We start from the raw sequence: 18,654 nt of genomic DNA, 5'->3' as shown, positions 1-18,654 counted from the left end.
GACGGCACTCACCACTTATGCGCTGAAACAGATTCTTTTATTCCTGGTAGAGAGCGGACAACATACAAGCGTGCTACAGCTGAGTTTAGGCGACGGCCGTTTCGCACCTCACTGCTTCGTCTGGCCCATAATCAGGTGAAGCAATTCACCTGCTCTTAAAGAGACTCAAGCTATGACGCGATTTTCTCCACGCCCACCAGGTAGCGCGTCCTTGCGGCGCTCACCTGTGTGCGTCAGGGAAAGATCACGTCACAGTGAAAGACAAACAATAAAACCAACATATAAAACAGTACCATAACAACATAGTTATTTTTGCAACACGACACTGAGAGGGCCGGGACATCTATAGGAATACCGCCATGTCAATTTTGTCGTTCAGACCCAAAGGTCCCATTGCACCCGCATGAAGGATCCACTTACTTTCTCGCCTAAGGAGATCCCTATGTCTGTCTCCCCCTTGTGGTGAGTTGCGCACCACCTCTATGCCAGCGAAACTAAGAGTAAAGTGATTTCCTGCGTGTTCCTTCCTCACATGCTCTATCAGTCGCATGCAGCCCTTTCCTGTGGTAGGTGAATTTATGTGTTCCCTGATTCTCTCCTGGAGGGTCCTTATCGTCTTGCCTATGTAAAACCTACCGCATATACACTTGATAAGGTAGACCACAAATTTACTTTTACAGGTGATGAGGGTATTTACCTTATGTTCGATCCCTCCAAACCTAAGTGTATTCCATTGAGGGTTTAGCCTGCAGCACGAGCAATGCCCACATCTGCGGTTACCCTTTGGTCCCCAGTTTTCCAACCAGGTCATAGGTTTTTTCTCCTGAAATCTGCTGCGGACCAACCTATCCTTCAGTGTATGGCACCTCCTGAATGCTATAATGGGTGCCACATTTTTTATTTCCTTTAAAGACTCGTCTCTTTCAAGTATGGACCAGTTGTCCTTGATGACCCTCCTGATGTGGGAGGCCATAGGTCCATACTTGAAAGAGAAGACAAAAGGGTGGGGGCTAGCATTACCCACAACTTCTTCTACTTGGTCACTGTCAGGGGAGAACCGGTCCTTTTGAGGCTTTTTAGAGGCCACTTTTTTCATTGCCTGGTTCAGCAGTTTCAAGGGGTACCCTCTGGCCAGGAGTCTATTTTTTAATTCCAACGCTTGTCGATTATAATCGACCTCAAACCTGTTTATACGTTTAAGTCGGACAAACTGGCCATAGGGTACCGCTTTTTTTACACTTGGGGCGTGATAACTCGAGTAATGTAAAAGTGAGTTGGTGGCCGAGGGGTTTCGATACCCTTCGGTCACCAACTCACCATCCCTCACAGAAATCTCGACGTCCAGAAATTCCAGACCATCGCCTCCAAACCTGTGTGTAAATAACATGTTCATGTCATTAACTGTATTGAGATACTGCACAAAGTTAGCAAAGTGAGCCTCTGTCCCTGTCCATACTATGAGCACATCAAGGGGATAGATGGCTCTACCGCTTAGGCAAATGATAGAGGTGCAGGACTGCTTAGTCTGACTCACCCAGTCAGGAGCATATAATCACAGAAAAACAAGGGTAAGCAGGCACACTCTAATCTGGGTACAATCAAGTAATTTATTTATAGTAAAATAAGATGGGTCGAGGTATAAAATTAATAAATATAGTGATGGTAGAGATAAAAAATATAGAGTTAATTAAAAAGATAGTCTTTTAGTAGAAAAATATGAGTAGTGGGTGATCACCACTGGGTAATGAATACCCTGTAAAATATCTGGAAAAAAGTCTGGAAAAAAAGTCTCTAGGAAATTAAAATCTTCCATCTTACTGATGAAGGGACCAGCGTCCCGAAACGCGTTTAAGCAGCTGAGGATTATTGGATCATTCATCACTTGAAACAGAGCAGGAGGAATACGGAGAACAAACTGAAAAGTTTGCGATCACGGGACCGCTGACGTCATCCACCAGACGCGCGAACCACGCCCCCCAGCGTCCTAGGCAACACGATGGACGCTATCGACTCTGAACAGGACTGAACCAACACAGCCTTCCAGGAACCGCCGATCACTGCCGGAGGATTACACACAAACAGCGCTAGGAAGGGTAAGTGATCTCTGCAGCCAGAGACAGTCCTGCACTCAGGCTCAGAGCTCCTCTTCCCTCCACAGCTTGGCATATGAAATACAAAGCACATATTATCTAAAGCTTTGAATTACAGCTATATGTACATGCCTGCTGCTTTATTAGAAATATATTGAATCAGTGCAATATTTATCCCGGACTGTGCGGCAACTGACATCTACATATACTATACAAACAGAGCCATCATCCTCTGCTCAGAGTTTCTTCACCTCCATAAAGGATATCTTTTATTCAATTTTACCTCTAAACAGTGGCCACCATCATATGAAAGATTTTAATTTCCTCCAGACTTTTTTTCCAGACTTTTTTCCAGATATTTTACAGGGTATTCATTACCCAGTGGTGATCACCCACTACTCATATTTTTCTACTATAAGACTATCTTTTTAATTAACTCTATATTTTTTTATCTCTACCATCTCTATATTTATTAATTTTATACCTCGACCCATCTTATTTTACTATAAATAAATGACTTGATTGTACCCAGATTTGAGTGTGCCTGCTTACCCTTGTTTTTCTGTGACTATGACCACATCGTCGATGTACCTCAAGTATGTATGTATACAGGGGAGGTAGGGGTTGGAGAGAGCATATACATATCTGTCCTTGAATTTAGCTAGATATAAATTCTCAAAGGTGCATGAGACTGGCGTGCCCATAGCGGTACTAAACTTCTGCCTGTACCACGCATCCCCGAATCTAAAGGCATTGTTCTTGAGAATTAGCCCCAGTGCATCGCTAACGAAGCTGGAGAACTTCTCACTTTTGCCTGTACTGGTCAAAATGTCCATGACTACCTCAATGCCTTTATCTTGGGGGATGCGCGTGTACAGGCTCTCCACGTCTAGGGATACTAGTTTAAAACCCTCCTGCCAGTGTATAGATCTTAGCACCCGGAGTAAGTCCGAAGTGTCTTTAAGATACGAGGGCACCCGACTCACCATGGGTCTAAGGAGCCAGTCAATATACCGTGACAACGGTTCAGTAACTGACCCAACCCCGGACACAATGGGTCTGCCCGGGAGCTGGGTCAGCGACTTATGTACCTTGGGTACAAAGTACCATGATGGTTTTGAGGGGAATGGCGGCAGCAGTTTCTCTACCGTCTTCTGTGACAGGGTATTTTGCTCGCAGTGCTTATGGAGAAGTCTCCGTAACAAGTTCTGCACCTGATGTGTAGGGTCTGCCTGCAATTTTTCATACACCTCATTAGTGTGGAGCTGCCGATACGCCTCTGTCACATAGTATTCATCAGGACCACATTACCCCCCTTGTCTGCTGGCTTTATGACAATGTCGTCACGTGCTTGTAACCACTTCAGGTCCTTTTCTTCTCCAACATCCAAATTTCTGGCAGCCTCGGGGTATACTAGAGCTTTCACCCCTTCTAGGACTTTCTGTTGGAAAATGTCAATCGAACTGCCAGCAGACAAGGGGGGATTAAATGTGGACCTGACACCCCCCCCCCCCCCCGAAAATCCTCCCCCTCTCCCTCCAATTGTGGAGTAGGGGTGTCCAAAGATGAACCCGTCATCCACTCTAGACATGCTACCTCTGTGGGGTCAAAATTGGCCATGGTGCTAAACCCCACAGGACCTATAAGTGCTGGCGATTCACCCTCTCTGATTTCCTGTTTTGTGCACGGAATTCTATTGAATAATTTAAGGTCAATTTGTCAATTTTCAGACTGCTTTATACAGATCTATTTCAAACCTGACCTGCTCAAACTGCTCCACCAGGCTGTAGTTGAGCCCCCGATTGAGGACCCTCATACAGTCCGGTGGTAGCACGGAGCCGGTCAGGTTTATCACCAGGTTATGTGAATAGTGTGGAGACGCTTGACAAGCTAGCTTCTCCAGGACACCTGTTTTCTTTTGTATCCCTGTTTTTGTATACTTTTCCCCTTACTCCTCCCCCTTCTTGTGTGCTTCCCAAAGAGGACTGGCCAGCTTGACTGACATTAATTTCTGCTTGCCCCTGCACCAACATATCATCAGAATAACTAGAGTCTGAATCGGTGGTCCAATAGTCACTCCTTTTACGTGGTTGCCTGCATTTTTTGGTGCGATTCTTGGGGTTCCAGTAAAAGACCTTATCTCCATCGAAATCTTGTTTATCACGCAGGAACTTGTCTCTTTTCTTTTATATCACTTTGTGTGGTGATCAATTTTGTTTCCAGGCGTTTTTCAAAGGCGCTGAACTGCTTTTCTGTGAGGCGGGTTGAGAGCTCGGCTTTAGCTTTTTTTAGTTTCTTAGAACCATGGTGAGTCGGGTGCCCTCGTATCTTAAGGACACTTCGGACTTACTCCGGGTGCTAAGATCTATACACTGGCAGGAGGGTTTTAAACTAGTATCCCTAGACGTGGAGAGCCTGTACACGCGCATCCCCCAAGATAAAGGCATTGAGGTAGTCATGGACATTTTGACCAGTACAGGCAAAAGTGAGAAGTTCTCCAGCTTCGTTAGCGATGCACTGGGGCTAATTCTCAAGAACAATGCCTTTAGATTCGGGGATGCGTGGTACAGGCAGAAGTTTAGTACCGCTATGGGCATGCCAGTCTCATGCACCTTTGCGAATTTATATCTAGCTAAATTCGAGGACAGATATGTATATGCGCTCTCCAACCCCTACCTCCCCTGTATACATACATACTTGAGGTACATCGACGATGTGCTCATAGTATGGACAGGGACAGAGGCTCACTTTGCTAACTTTGTGCAGTATCTCAATACAGTTAATGACATGAACATGTTATTTACACAAGTTTGGAGGCGATGGTCTGGAATTTCTGGACGTCGAGATTTCTGTGAGGGATGGTGAGTTGGTGACCGAAGGGTATCGAAACCCCACGGCCACCAACTCACTTTTACATTACTCGAGTTATCACGCCCCAAGTGTAAAAAAAGCGGTACCCTATGGCCAGTTTGTCCGACTTAAACGTATAAACAGGTTTGAGGTCGATTATAATCGACAAGCTTTGGAATTAAAAAATAGACTAGCCCCCACCCTTTTGTCTTCTCTTTCAAGTATGGACCTATGGCCAGTGGCGTAGGGATCGCCATAGCAACCATAGCAGTGGCTATGGGGCCCTACGCCACTGGGGGCCCGTCCGGATCGCTTTTTTTATTTTATTTTTTATTTATTTATTAACACACACAGGCACTGGCAGCCAGGCCCGACCGCCCGCCCAGTGTAGTGGGTGGGGCGTGGGCGGTCCGCGGCTCAGGCCTGGCTGGGGGGAAGCCGCGTCAAGTCAGGACTCAGGACTGGAGCAGGCGGGCCCGGGGCAGAAGATGAGGTAGGTGGTGGAGGGGGCCGGAACAGGGGCATACCCATAGGCGTGCGCACGAGGTGTGCCTGGGCATGGGCACACCCTAATCACACCCCTGTGCTCCGCCTCCTGCACTGCCAGCCATGCACGTGCGGCGTGACGGAGTGAGTGACGTCACGTTACGCTGCCGCCGGCTGCCTATTTTGAATGTGAAGAGCGGGAGCCTGCCTGCCCGCCCCCCCGCGCCCAGTGTGCCTAATTGATCTTCAGGATGTGTCATCAATACAGAAGTGAATGGATTCTGATATTCTTTTGTGCACTGCCAGCAGTCTGGCGTGGAGAGGAGTCCTGACTGTCCCCAGTAAGTTAGTGAAGTGTCAAGTGATAGATAAGGATTATTAGATAGTAGTATACATACTAGTACATACTTTGCACAAGTTTATTATTTACAACTTAAAGGGAACCTGTCACCAAAAAATACTATTAACAGCTTAATAAGCGATTTTTTTGGTGACAGGTTCCCTTTAAGTTGTAAATAATAAACTTGTGCAAAGTATGTTCTAGTATGTAGTACCTTATAGTGCTGCATAGTAGTTTCCTAATGCACTTTTTCATCGTTTAGCCGCATCTAGCCTCCTTGAGAAATCAATGTTTTATTCAGCCGCTGCCCCCTGCTTCAAGTCAGGTTTGAAGTCAAGGGGGCAGCGGCCTAGGCGTCTCCAATGCTGCTCTCCCCACCGCCTTTATTGACACGCTGGATCTCAGTGCCGGGACCGCGCTCCCAGCCCGCATGCGCAGTAAAGGGCTGCTGTAGCGCGTTCCCGGCTCCGGCTCGTACACTCAGCCGGCTTCAGTTTCGCTACTGCGCATGCGCCCAGCATCTTCTGTAACTGCGCTAGTATGTAAGGCTGGTGGGCGCATGTGCAGTAGCGAAACTGAAGCCGGCTGAGTGTACGAGCCGGAGCCGGGAACGCGCTACAGCAGCCCTTTACTGCGCATGCGGGCTGGGAGCGCGGTCCCGGCACTGAGATCCAGCGTGTCAATAAAGGCGGTGGGGAGAGCAGCATTGGAGACGCCTAGGCCGCTGCCCCCTTGACTTCAAACCTGACTTGAAGCAGGGGGCAGCGGCTGAATAAAACATTGATTTCTCAAGGAGGCTAGATGCGGCTAAACAATGAAAAAGTGCATTAGGAAACTACTATGCAGCACTATAAGGTACTATTAACAGCTTAATAAGTGATTTTTTTTGGTGACAGGTTCCCTTTAAGCTCACTTACATAAGGAACGCGGGGTCCGTCTTACAATAGTTGTCGGCCTCCACCCCCTGTTGGGGGTCAGTCACTGTCAGGGACACTGTTATGGGGGAGGGGGGCCCATAATTTTTTTTTGCTATGGGGCCCATGCATTTCTAGCTACGCCCCTGCCTATTGCCTCCCACATCAGGAGGGTCATCAAGGACAACTGGTCCATACTTGAAAGAGACGAGTCTTTAAAGGAAATAAAAAATGTTGCACCCATTATAGCATTCAGGAGGTGCCATACACTGAAGGATAGGTTGGTCCGCAGCAGATTTCAGGAGAAAAAACCTATGACCTGGTTGGAAAACTGGGGACCAAAGGGTAACCGCAGATGTGGGCATTGCTCGTGCTGCAGGCTAAACCCTCAATGGAATACACTTAGGTTTGGAGGGATCGAACATAAGGTAAATACCCTCATCACCTGTAAAAGTAAATTTGTGGTCTACCTTATCAAGTGTATATGCGGTAGGTTTTACATAGGCAAGACGATAAGGACCCTCCAGGAGAGAATCAGGGAACACATAAATTCACCTACCACAGGAAAGGGCTGCATGCGACTGATAAAGCATGTGAGGAAGGAACACGCAGGAAATCACTTTACTGACATTAGTTTCGCTGGCATAGAGGTGGTGCGCAACTCACCACAAGGGGGAGACAGACATAGGGATCTCCTTAGGCGAGAAAGTAAGTGGATCCTTCGTGCGGGTGCAATGGGACCTTTGGGTCTGAACGACAAAATTGACATAGGGGTATTCCTATAGATGTCCCGGCCCTCTCAGTGTCGTGTTGCAAAAATAACTATGTTGTTATGGTACTGTTTTATATGTTGGTTTTATTGTTTATCTTTCACTGTGACGTGATCTTTCCCTGACGCACACAGGTGAGCGCCGCAAGGACGCGCTACCTGGTGGGCGTGGAGAAAATCGCGTCATAGCTTGAGTCTCTTTAAGAGAAGGTGAATTGCTTCACCTGATTATGGGCCAGACGAAGCAGTGAGGTGCGAAACGGCCGTCGCCTAAACTCAGCTGTAGCACGCTTGTATGTTGTCCGCTCTCTACCAGGAATAAAATAATCTATTTCAGCGCATAAGCTGTGACATTCAGTGTATTTTTTCTGTTTTTCCTGTGCCCAGACGCCAATATTTTTCACGGTGTGTAGTCCCAGCCTTACACCAGCATGTGTCCCGTAACATCACCCGTGCCTTGACCAACAAAGTTATTGGGAGTGTCCAATTAACGACTGACACATGGACAAGTGCTTTTGGCCAGGGACTCTACATTTCCCTGACGGCACACTGGGTGAACCATGTGGAGGCCGGGAGCGAGTCGTATCCTGGGATGGCACAGGTTCTACCGACGCCAAGGATTGCGGGCCCTACTTCCATCAGGGTTTCTGCCGCCACCTACTTTAGTGGCTGCAACCCCCCCTTTTCCTCCTTCACCTCCTCCTTCACTTCCATCCCTGTAGCTGAAAGCAGTGTAGCACTGCAGTGGGGAAGCGGCAATAGGCCTGCTGAAACTTATTTGCTTAGGGGACAAACAGCACACCGCTGCAGAGCTGTGGCAGGGGATAAGGGACCAGACTGAGCTGTGGTTCTCGCCACTCAACGTACAACCAGGCATGGTTGTGTCTTAAAATGGCGGTAACTTGGTGGCGGCTTTGGAGCTCGGCAAGCTCACACACATCCCATGCCTGGCCCACGTCTTCAACTTAGTGGTTTCTCAAAACCTACCCCAATTTGCCTGAGCTACTGGTGAAGGAGCACCGTGTGTGTGCCCATTTCCACAAGTCATCTATAGCTTCCGCCGGTCTGGCAACGCTGCAGCAGCGCTTGCAATTGCCAGCTCACCGACTGTTGTGCGACGTGGGCACGTGCTGGAACTCCACGTTCCACATGTTGGCCAGGCTTTGTGAGCAGCAGAGGGCAGTAGGGGAATACCAGCTGCAACATGGTCGTCGCCTTTCCAGTCATCTTCCACTCTTCACAAGCGACGAGTGGGCATGGATGTCTGACCTCTGTGAGGTTTTACGCAACTTTGAGGAATCAACACAGATGGTGAGCGGCGATAACGCTATTATCAGCGTAACCATCAGACTTCTGTGTCTACTCAAACGCTCGCTGCTCACAATTAAGGTGGACGCTTTGCATGTGGAATAGGTGGAAATGGGGGAAGACAGTACACAGGGTGATAGCCAGACCACCCTCAGTTCGTCTTCTCAGCGCAAATTTGTTGATGAGGAGGAGGAGCAGGAGACGTTTGCCTCTGCTACAGAGGGTAGTACCCATTAAAGTTTTATTCCATCTGTTCAGCGTGGATGGGTGGAAGAGGAGGAAGAGGATGAGGAGATTGAGAGTCATCCTCCTGATGACGACAGTGAAGTGATGACAACAGTGAAGTCTTGTCTGTTGGGACTCATGGCTGACTTTATGTTAGGCTGCCTTTCCCGTGACCCTCGCATTGTACAGATTTTTGCCAACACCGATTAATGGTTGTTCCCCCTTCTCGACCCCCGCTACAAAGAGAACTTCTCATCTCTCATTCCTGTGGTGGAGAGGACGAGCAAAATGGTGCAATACCAGAAGGTCCTTGTGGAAAAGTTGCTCCAAAAAATTCCAGCTGACAACGCTGGCAGCAGAGTACGTACTTCCTTGGCCAACTGAGGAGGGGAGACGAGGGGAACACACAGCAGTTCCTAAAGAGGCAGGGCAACACTCTACAAGGCCTGGGACAGTTTCTGACACCCCGCCAGCACCCTCAACCTGATGAGCCGCCTAGTGTCACAAGGAAGAAATTTTTTTGGAAGATGGTAAATGAGTACGTACCAGACCGTGTCATCGTCCTCAGTGATCCCTGTGTGCCTTACAACTATTGGGTGCCCAAGCTTGACACGGGGCACGAACTGGCGCTCTACGTCCTGTAGGTGCTGGCCTGCCCCGCCGCCAGCGTTTTGTCAGAGCGTGTATTTAGTGCTGCTGTGGGCATAATAACTGATAAGCGCATCCGCCTGTCAACTGAAAATGCTGATAGGTTGACACTTATAAAAATTAACAAGGCCTGGATTGCCCCTGACTTCTTTACTGCACCATAGGAAAGCGGCTGAACATAAAGGCACTCTAAATGTGGCTTTTATACACTGTATTCCCATGCACCCCTTCCACCACTAAAAAGGGTATATGGTTCAATCTCCCTTTTCTCGTCCTCCTCCTCCATCATATCAACATGCTTATTAGGCTGCCCTCGCTCCTAATGTTTTAGACGGTCAGCTCAGCAGCGGGCCCTCACCCATAATGTTTTAGAGGATCACCAGCAGGCCCTCAACCATAATGTTTTAGATGGTCAGCTCAGCAGCAGACCCTCACCCCTAAATTTTTAGATGGTCATCTTGGTAGCAGGCCCTCGCCCACAAACATTTTTAGATGGTCAGCTCGGTAGCAGGCCCTTGCCCACAAAATTTTTTAGATGGTCAGCTCGGCAGCAGGCCCTCGCCCATAATGTTTCAGATGGTCAGCTCAGCAGCAGGCTCTAACCCCTAATGTTTTAGAGGGTCACCAGCAGGCCATCAATCATAATTTTTCAAGGGTGTGTATGAATCCTTCCTTTATGTGTAATAAAGGGTGTTTTGGAGTGCCGGTTCCTTGTAATTTTTTGGAAGCCCTTTCACTTAGTGCATAGGCTGTATGGGTGGAGGAATCCCACTATCTGAACAATTGTACCACAATATGAATGAGGCCCACCTTTATGTGTTATACAGGTTGTATCGAAGTGCCTCTTCCTTGTAATTTTTGGCAGCCCTTGCACTTTATACACAAGTAAATATACAGGGAAGAATGTTTCCTAACAATTTTTCCTCTAAAATTGATTTTATCTTCGGTTTGGTGCGTATTATTGTCAATCTGTAAAAGTGGCGTACTACTCGGACAACATCGTTCCCAGCAGCGACCTGGGAGTCCAAGATGCATCCAGACATCCTCCCCATGCTGTTCCACAACCATTTCAGTGGTGTTTCTATCAATTTATGACCTTTTTATGGCAACCAGACACCTTCCCTTCTTCAGAGCAGGGGGTGCCTGGTTTAATGCTCGGGTCCTTCCATTGACTTCCATTGTGCTCGGGTGCTCGGTAGAGCACCCGAGCATCCCGAGGTGTTCTACTTGAGCACCCGAGCACTTTGGTGCAAGACCAACAATAATAATTAGTATCAATGCATTAGGACTTACCACAGGTATTCATTCTGTGGAATATTCTCAAATCATGACTGGCAGGTGGGCCCTGAGGACTGGAGTTGAGGAACACTGTCTTAGAGGTTACCTTGGGTTGTTTTGTGACCTCATAGACAATTACACGTCTTGCTCATGGTGTGATCTTTAATGGTCAACCACTGCTGAGGAGGATAATAATGATATTAAAATTCTTCCATTTGTACACAATCTGTGGATTGGTAGAGTCCAAGTTCTTTAGAGATGGTTGTGTGACTTTTTCAAGCCTGATGAGCATCAACAACTTTTCTCCTGAGGTCCTCAGAAATCTCCTTTCTACATGTCATGATACACTTCCACAAACATGTGTTATGAAGAAATTGATAAATCCCTTTTCTTCAAATAAAACAGGTCACCCACACCTAATTCTCATTCCATTGATTAAAAGTACCTGACTCTAATTTCACCTTCAAAGCATCTGCTAATCTTAAAAGTTCACTTACTGTTACCACCTACAGACATGTGATATTGGATCATTTGCCTCAATAAATAAATGACCAAGTCTAATATTGTGACTCACTTCTGATACAGTTTTAGGTCACATTTATGTAGAAATATAGACATTTTTGAACGGTTCACAAACTTTCAAGCACCACTGTACATGCCTGTACATAAAATAGTCTGCACTTATATACTGTCTACAGACAGGATGTACACTAGTAGTGAAGTGGATGGTGTTAGAATTTACCGAACGTATGGGAATACATGTGACACATGAAACCGCTATCTATGTCTTCATCTTTACAGCGTGAAATACATTTTGACACCCAAAAAAGCCAACAATGTTTTATATAATGAATGTGCTGCTCTACTTACACATCCAGAGCTGTGGCAGAATGATAATGGCAAAATACAATTTGTTCTTGTCAAAGCTTTCCAGCCTCATCTTGACACTGTGCTGATTATAGGAGTTCTGCTGCAGAGGATCTAATAATAATCAACAAAGATGGCGTCTCAATAGAGAATTTAACATTTTTGAGATTAAATCAATGACTCAACCTGCTCAGTTTAGCATTTTAATACACTGTACAATCAGAGCCACTACATAGATGTAACATGAGTTGTACCTGAGATGATTAGAACCCCAATTTCCTAAAATCCCAACAAATTTTAAGGAATTGTTCAGTCCAAAGTAAAAATCTGGCTTTACATAGGCAACGTGTACAGTGGGGCCTCCTCTTGAATCAGCTGCCACTGTTCATCAGTTCTGTGACTCCACTTGCATGTTCACAAAAAGGCCTCCACAATCTAAGACTACTCTGTACACGGTGTGCTTCCTAAGTCTGAGACCCGCCCCCTAGGGACATGCTGGATACCAGTGGACTAAAGCAGGGCTGATTTAACCATAAGGCTACAGTACAAATACATCGGGCTCACCTGTGGCGGATCTCGTGGGCTCATGTCTCGAGCCGTCAGCACTGAAGCTTCTCAATGGTTCCATGCTGACAATGGTGCCAGGTGAGGCGATCGCCTCAGGTAGGGGCAAGAGGGGGGCAGAGGAAGGGCCATAGACAATGAGTGCTTTCATTGTAGCAAAGGGGTTAGGTTAAGAAATCGGCATGGGAAGGAGTACCATTTCAGTTTTTGCCTTAGGCAACAGAAAGGCTAGGTGCACCCCTGCTGACAATTCAAGACCAGCTCCCCAAGGACACAGACACTCCCAACCCCTAAGTTACTGAGCCTATTACAGTATATATATGGGAGAACTTGAGGCCCTCCTCCATGTGTCAAATGTTATTATGAGGCAGGGCTTGCTGTCAATTTTGGGAGTCTGTCAGCAGTTTTGAGCAAAAACTGCTGGCAACACTAGGTGGGGCTAGAGAGAGCAGAACAAACATACCTTTAGTGGAGTTTTTATCATCAGTAGTAGTGTGAATATGAAGTTTTATCCTGTCCAGGAGGTGGAGCTTCACTAGTCTAAACCACTCTTTGCTGTGATCTGCTTTGTAGCCCCTCCTCTCTTCTCTGTGTGGTCTTCTATAGTGGTCTTCAGACTGCATGCTACAGCTGTCACTCAGAGAATAGGGAGGGGCTGTGAAGCATATGAATGCAGAGAGTACTTCACAGCGAAGCCCTGCCTCCTGGACACGTGCAGGAGCAGAATATAGCAGAGTAAAACTTCACAGTCACACCACTCCTGATGAGAAAAGCTTTACAAAATATGATTGATCTGCTGTCCCCAGCCCCTACCTAGTGCGGTTAGCAGCTTAGCATGGTCAAAACTGCTGACAGCTTCCCCTACTATACCCTTAGGAGATGGCAGACATGCATACTGTGCAACACTGGTGCCCAAACCTGCAGCTCTTCTGGTGCAAAACTGACTGTTACTTTACATGTTGGGTGCCGTAGGTTCAAGCCGACTCCTGTGTAATATAATAGGGGCACACTGAGGCTCTGCGTGCAAATCATATTTTATTACTTATACTAGATATTCTTAGATACCTATAAGTTTATCACTAAAGTACGTAGATATTAAAATAAAATAAACTCTGCCGATAGAGAAGATAAGAAGGAAGATCTCACTTACCCACAGTCAGTTCCAGATTGTGTAAAGTTCAAAGCCAAAAATAAGAGCGTGAGCATCACAGTAAACATGTACAGAAGCGTGACTGGCGTCATCTGGTGGAGGGTCCGAGAATAGCGATGTGCTGATGATCCTAGCTACTGGTGGGGAAGTTTTTAAAGTCAGTTTTGCAGGAGTCTGTGCTGCCATATTATGCATCACATGTATCAAATGTCACACAACGGGGAGACTTTTGAACTGATTTGTACAAAAATTTTGCAGAATTTATACTTTTCCACTACTCATTGCAGTAAAAAACTGATTGGGAAAGTGGGTGTGGTTAGCCTTTCTACTGAATCTAAGCAAGATTTTACATTTTTTTTTACAAATTGCCAAAATTGCCTCAGTTCTCGCTCCACAAAGCGGTGTAACATCTCAACACAGAAGAAGTGATACACGTAAAATTTATCAAACATGCGACATTTGATAAATTTGGCTCAAATTATGAGAACACAAACTCCTGCAAAACTGACTTTAAAAATTCCTCTCATGATAAATCTAACCCAATGTTTGATAAATTTGGAGCATCTTTAAAGGGGTCTTCCAGGCTCCTGATCTTGAAAAACTATCAACAATATCTGATCGGTGCCCCCCCCCCCGCCGATCGGTGCCCCCCCCCTGCAGCCAATGGACCTAGCCCGAAGCACAGCTCCATTCAATGTTTCATGGTTACCACTCATCTGAGCAGGAGCTGAGCTGCAGTAACCTGCAAGGAACATCTGATCAGTGGGGGTGCAGGGTGTTGGACCCCCACCAATCGGATATTGATAACCTATCCGGCGGTAACAAATATGTATAGTCATGGCTAGTTTTCAGCTAATCTAAGCATCTGAAGCAGAATTTGATCCGAAGTTTAGGAAAAATTCAATTAGCTGCGAAGCCAAATTTCCTTGCGTTTCATGGTAACTAATCAATTTTTCATCAGTGATGACGTCACCGTGTGTAGCTAGCGTGATCACATGGGGATGTCATCACGCTCGCCGCAGGTCCTTTGCTGGCTTTTCTTCAATCAAGATGGGAGCAGGCGACCTCTTCGTGAGTAATTCTTAACAAATTGAATTTCTTGACAAAGTTTAGCGAAGCTGCTGAATCAAATTTTCAAAACTTCGCTCATTACTAGTCATGGGCAAAAGTTTTGAGACTGACACAAATTTTGGCTTTCACAAAGTTCACTGCTTCAGTGTTTTTGGATCTTTCTGTCAGATGTTTTTATGGTACACTGAAGGACAAACTCTTTTTTTTTTACTTTTATTGTCAAATCCATCAAGTTTATGCAATGACTCAAGATTTCCAATGTTGACCCTTCTTTTTCAAGACTTCTACAGTTAGCCCTGGCATGCTGGATATCAGCTTCTGGGCCAAATCCTGACTGATGGCAAACCATTCTTGCCAAATCATTGCTTGGAGTTTATCACAATTTCTGTGTTTTTGTATGTCCACCTGGTTTTTGATGATTGACCAGAGGTTCATAATGGGATTTAGATATGGGGAGTTTCTTTCCCATGGACCCAAATTTTTAATGTTTGGTTCATGGAGCCATGGATACTTATCATTTTTGCCTTGTGACATGATGCTACATCATGATGGAAAAAACATTGTTCATCACCAGATTGCTCTTGGGTGGTTGGGAGAAGTTGCTTTTGGATGGTTGGGAAAAGTTGGTCTTGGATGGTTGGGAGAAATTGCTCTTGGACATTTGGGAGAAGTTGTTCTAGGAGAATGTTTTGATATCATTCTTTATTCATGACAGTGTTCTTAGGTAAAATTGTGAGTGAGCCCACTTCTCTGGATGAGAAGCAACCCCACATATGAATGGTCTCAGGATGCTTTACTGTTGGTATTTGACAGTTGACACAGGACTCATGGTTCACTGTTCACTTTTTCTTCTCCGGACAATCATCTTTTCAGATGTTCCAAACAGTCTGAGGCGGGTTCACAAGAGATAACAACTTTCCCCTAGTCCAAGCCCTGTACTTCCTGCAGAATGTCTGTCCTTGATGTTTTGGAACATATAGCTTTTTTTGCTGCTCTTCTTGACCCCAGGTCATCCTCCAAATGCTTTCCCCTCACTATATGTGCAAAAGTACCCACACCTGCCTGCTGCCATTCCTGAACAAGCCATACACTGGTGGTGACCCGATCCTATAGCCAAATCCTTTTTATAAGGCGGTCATGGCAGTTGCTGGCCTTTCTTGGGTGCCCTAAAGCCTTCTTCATAGCAATAGAACCTTAAATCTTTTGCTAAATCTCAAAAATGCTTGATTTATGTGCAAACTTACAAGCAGCAATGTGTTTGCCTGTGAAGCCCTTTTGATGTAAAGCAATTATGACTGCACAAGTGTACTTGGAGGTAACCATGTAGAACAGAAGGAGGCAATAATTTGAAGCACCTGGTCCAACTTTTAAAGCAACTAGTATGTTATAATTCAACCAGTATGACGGGGTTACATCAGCTGCCTTGCATTTTGAGTTAATTTTGATGGCATGGAATGACTTTATAATGAATAGCACAATCTAGCAAACGTTGTGTCAGTATCAAAACTTTTGGCCAAGACTGTACCACATAAAAGGTTAGTATATAAAATGAGAATGCTCGGACTGGGAGAAAACGTCTGTATGTGGGTAAGTAACTGGCTCAATGATAGAAAACAGAGGGTGGTTATTAACGGTACACACTCAGATTGGGTCACTGTCACTAGTGGGGTACCTCAGGGGTCAGTATTGGGCCCTATTCTCTTCAATATATTTATTAATGATTTTGTAGAAGGCTTGCATAGTAAAGTATCAATTTTCGCAGATGACACTAAACTGTGTAAAGTAATTAACACTGAAGAGGACAGTATACTGTATATATATACTACAGAGGACAGTATACTGTATATACACTACAGAGGACAATATACTGTATATATATACTACAGAGGACAGTATACTGTATATATACTACAGAGGACAGTATACTATATATATACTACAGAGGACAGTATACGGTATATATACTACAGAGAACAGTATACTGTATATATATATATATACTACTACAGAGGACAGTATACTACTACAGAGGGATCTGGATAGATTGGAGGCTTGGGCAGATAAGTGGCAGCTGAGGTTTAACACTGACAAATGTAAGGTTATGCACATGGGAAGGAATAATGCAAGTCACCCGTACATACTAAATGGTAAAACACTGGGTAACACTGACATGGAAAAGGATCTAGGAATTTTAATAAACAGCAAACTAAGCTGCAAAAACCAGTGTCAGGCAGCTGCTGCCAAGGCCAATAAGAAGGTTTGTACACAGACATAGAAGAGGATTCTTTACGGTAAGAGCAGTGAGACTATGGAACTCTCTGCCTGAGGAGGTGGTGATGGTGAGTACAATAAAGGAATTCAAGAGGGGCCTGGATGTATTTCTGGAGTGTAATAATATTACAGGCTATGGCTACTAGAGAGGGGTCGCTGATCCAGGGAGATATTCTGATTGCCTGATTGGAGTCGGGAAGGAATTTTTTATTCCCCTTAAGTGGGGAAAATTGGCTTCTACCTCACAGTTTTTTTTTTGCCTTCCCCTGGATCAACTTGCAGGATGACAGGCCGAACTGGATGGACAAATGTCTTTTTTCGGCCTCATGTACTATGTTACTGCATTTTTTATGGTAAAATATTTATTTTTATTTTTTTGAAAAATGAAAATGATTTCTAAAGAAAACATATATTTTTTCTTGCCAGGAGATGTTTGCATAATGCTTGGGAATACATAGTATCAATAGTAATTTTGTCATGCCTGGGGGCCTTGGTTAGTCTCACTCGCTGCCATGGAAACCATCAGCACCCTAAAGTTTCCTTGCAACAGGGGTGAGGGACTGACAGAGGAAGCCGCCTCCCTCTATCAAAATACCTGAGATGCTGTAGTGTAGGTAATTGAGTGGTTAATGTACCTATGTATGCGGTAATCTCCCAAGCTCCCTCTAGTGGTGGTGAAAGGACAACAGAATTTTCCAGATCTCTGTGCAGTGATGTAGAGCTGTGTATCAGCTGTGCCCGTGACTGATGCTTTTCACACTCAGAGGACTTCCACTCAGAATGAAAAAGTGTCTACATATTAGTAATCAGACATTAGAGAAATAACGAGACAACAGCGAGGATTATAATGTTTTTATTTTATCTGCACAGAATAAAGGTGCGCTCTATAAGTATACACCAGCATGCGCTCCTGTCTGGAGCTGATAGGTCTGTACTGCTCCGCAGTATAAAGCTGGGAGTCAGTAATCATCAGGTTTTTACTCTTTACAGCGTTTGTCTGATTTTGTCTCATTTATTTCATAAATGAACAACTGTGAGCACAACATTTCCTTCCTTACACCTCCCCAATTTATGTACAGTAGGAGACACCCCAAGCACTGAATCAGAATCACATACAATGCAGATGAGCCCCCAGATCTTCATCACACCCAAAAATGAACACAGACCACAGACCTCCTAAGCAGAGCTTCTCCTTTGTGGTTATGGTTAGGAGGTTTGTTTCTTCCTGTTAATCTTACAACTTAAACATCTCTTACTTCCACATTGTCTACTTCTTTTATTATTATTTTTTCATCGTAAGCTGAATTATGCTGGGCGGCAGTACCAGTTTATTTTAAGAATTCCACGTTTCATTATATTATCTATCTATTATCTATCTATCTATCTATCTATCTATCTATCTATTATCTATCTATCTATCTATCTATCTATCTATCTATCTATCTATCTATCTATCTATCTATCTATCTATCTATCTTTCCAGGGTCGGCTCAAAGTTCATGTGGGTTCTTGGGCAATAAAGACACAGTCGGCCCCCTTGTTTGCACGAAGCTCGTGGCAATGAAACTGCAGTGGGAGTCATATTGTATAGAGGGGGCACTGGGGGACATTTTACTGTATGGGGGTCATTGGGGGTCAATATACACAATAGGGGGCACTGGGTGTCATTATAATCTGTGAGGGGTGCTACTGGGGCTATTATATTGAATGGGGGGCATTATACTGTATGGGGGGCTCTGGGGGGGTTATTATACTGTATGAGGGGCCATTGGGATCATTATACTGAAAGGAGGGCACTGGGGGTCATTATACTGTATGGGGGG

The 18,654-nt window shown here is 45.2% G+C and overlaps 1 protein-coding gene across 5 annotated transcripts in view; it reads right to left on the bottom strand.

Moving 5' to 3' along the window:
* Positions 1 to 13,602, bottom strand: part of LOC120991984 (sialic acid-binding Ig-like lectin 8) — a 62,485-nt gene extending 48,883 nt beyond the window's left edge. For 4 of the 5 annotated variants that reach the window (XM_040420750.1, XM_040420767.1, XM_040420774.1 and 1 more), the window contains exons 1-2: positions 13,490 to 13,602; positions 11,779 to 11,889 (exon numbers count right to left, since the gene is read on the bottom strand). In XM_040420750.1, the coding sequence (XP_040276684.1) occupies positions 11,779 to 11,848 (70 nt within the window). In that variant the 5' untranslated portion in view covers positions 11,849 to 11,889; positions 13,490 to 13,602. Of the gene's footprint in view, positions 1 to 11,778; positions 11,890 to 12,802; positions 12,921 to 13,489 lie in introns of those variants that run through there. The other variant, XM_040420758.1, reaches the window with a different exon arrangement.
* Between the last annotated feature and the right edge of the window lie 5,052 nt (positions 13,603 to 18,654).

Source organism: Bufo bufo, chromosome 1, assembly GCF_905171765.1.
Source record: "Bufo bufo chromosome 1, aBufBuf1.1, whole genome shotgun sequence".
Lineage (NCBI taxonomy): Eukaryota > Metazoa > Chordata > Amphibia > Anura > Bufonidae > Bufo > Bufo bufo.
Note: the sequence above shows the minus strand (reverse complement) of the source record. Positions and strands in the feature narration are given on the sequence as shown.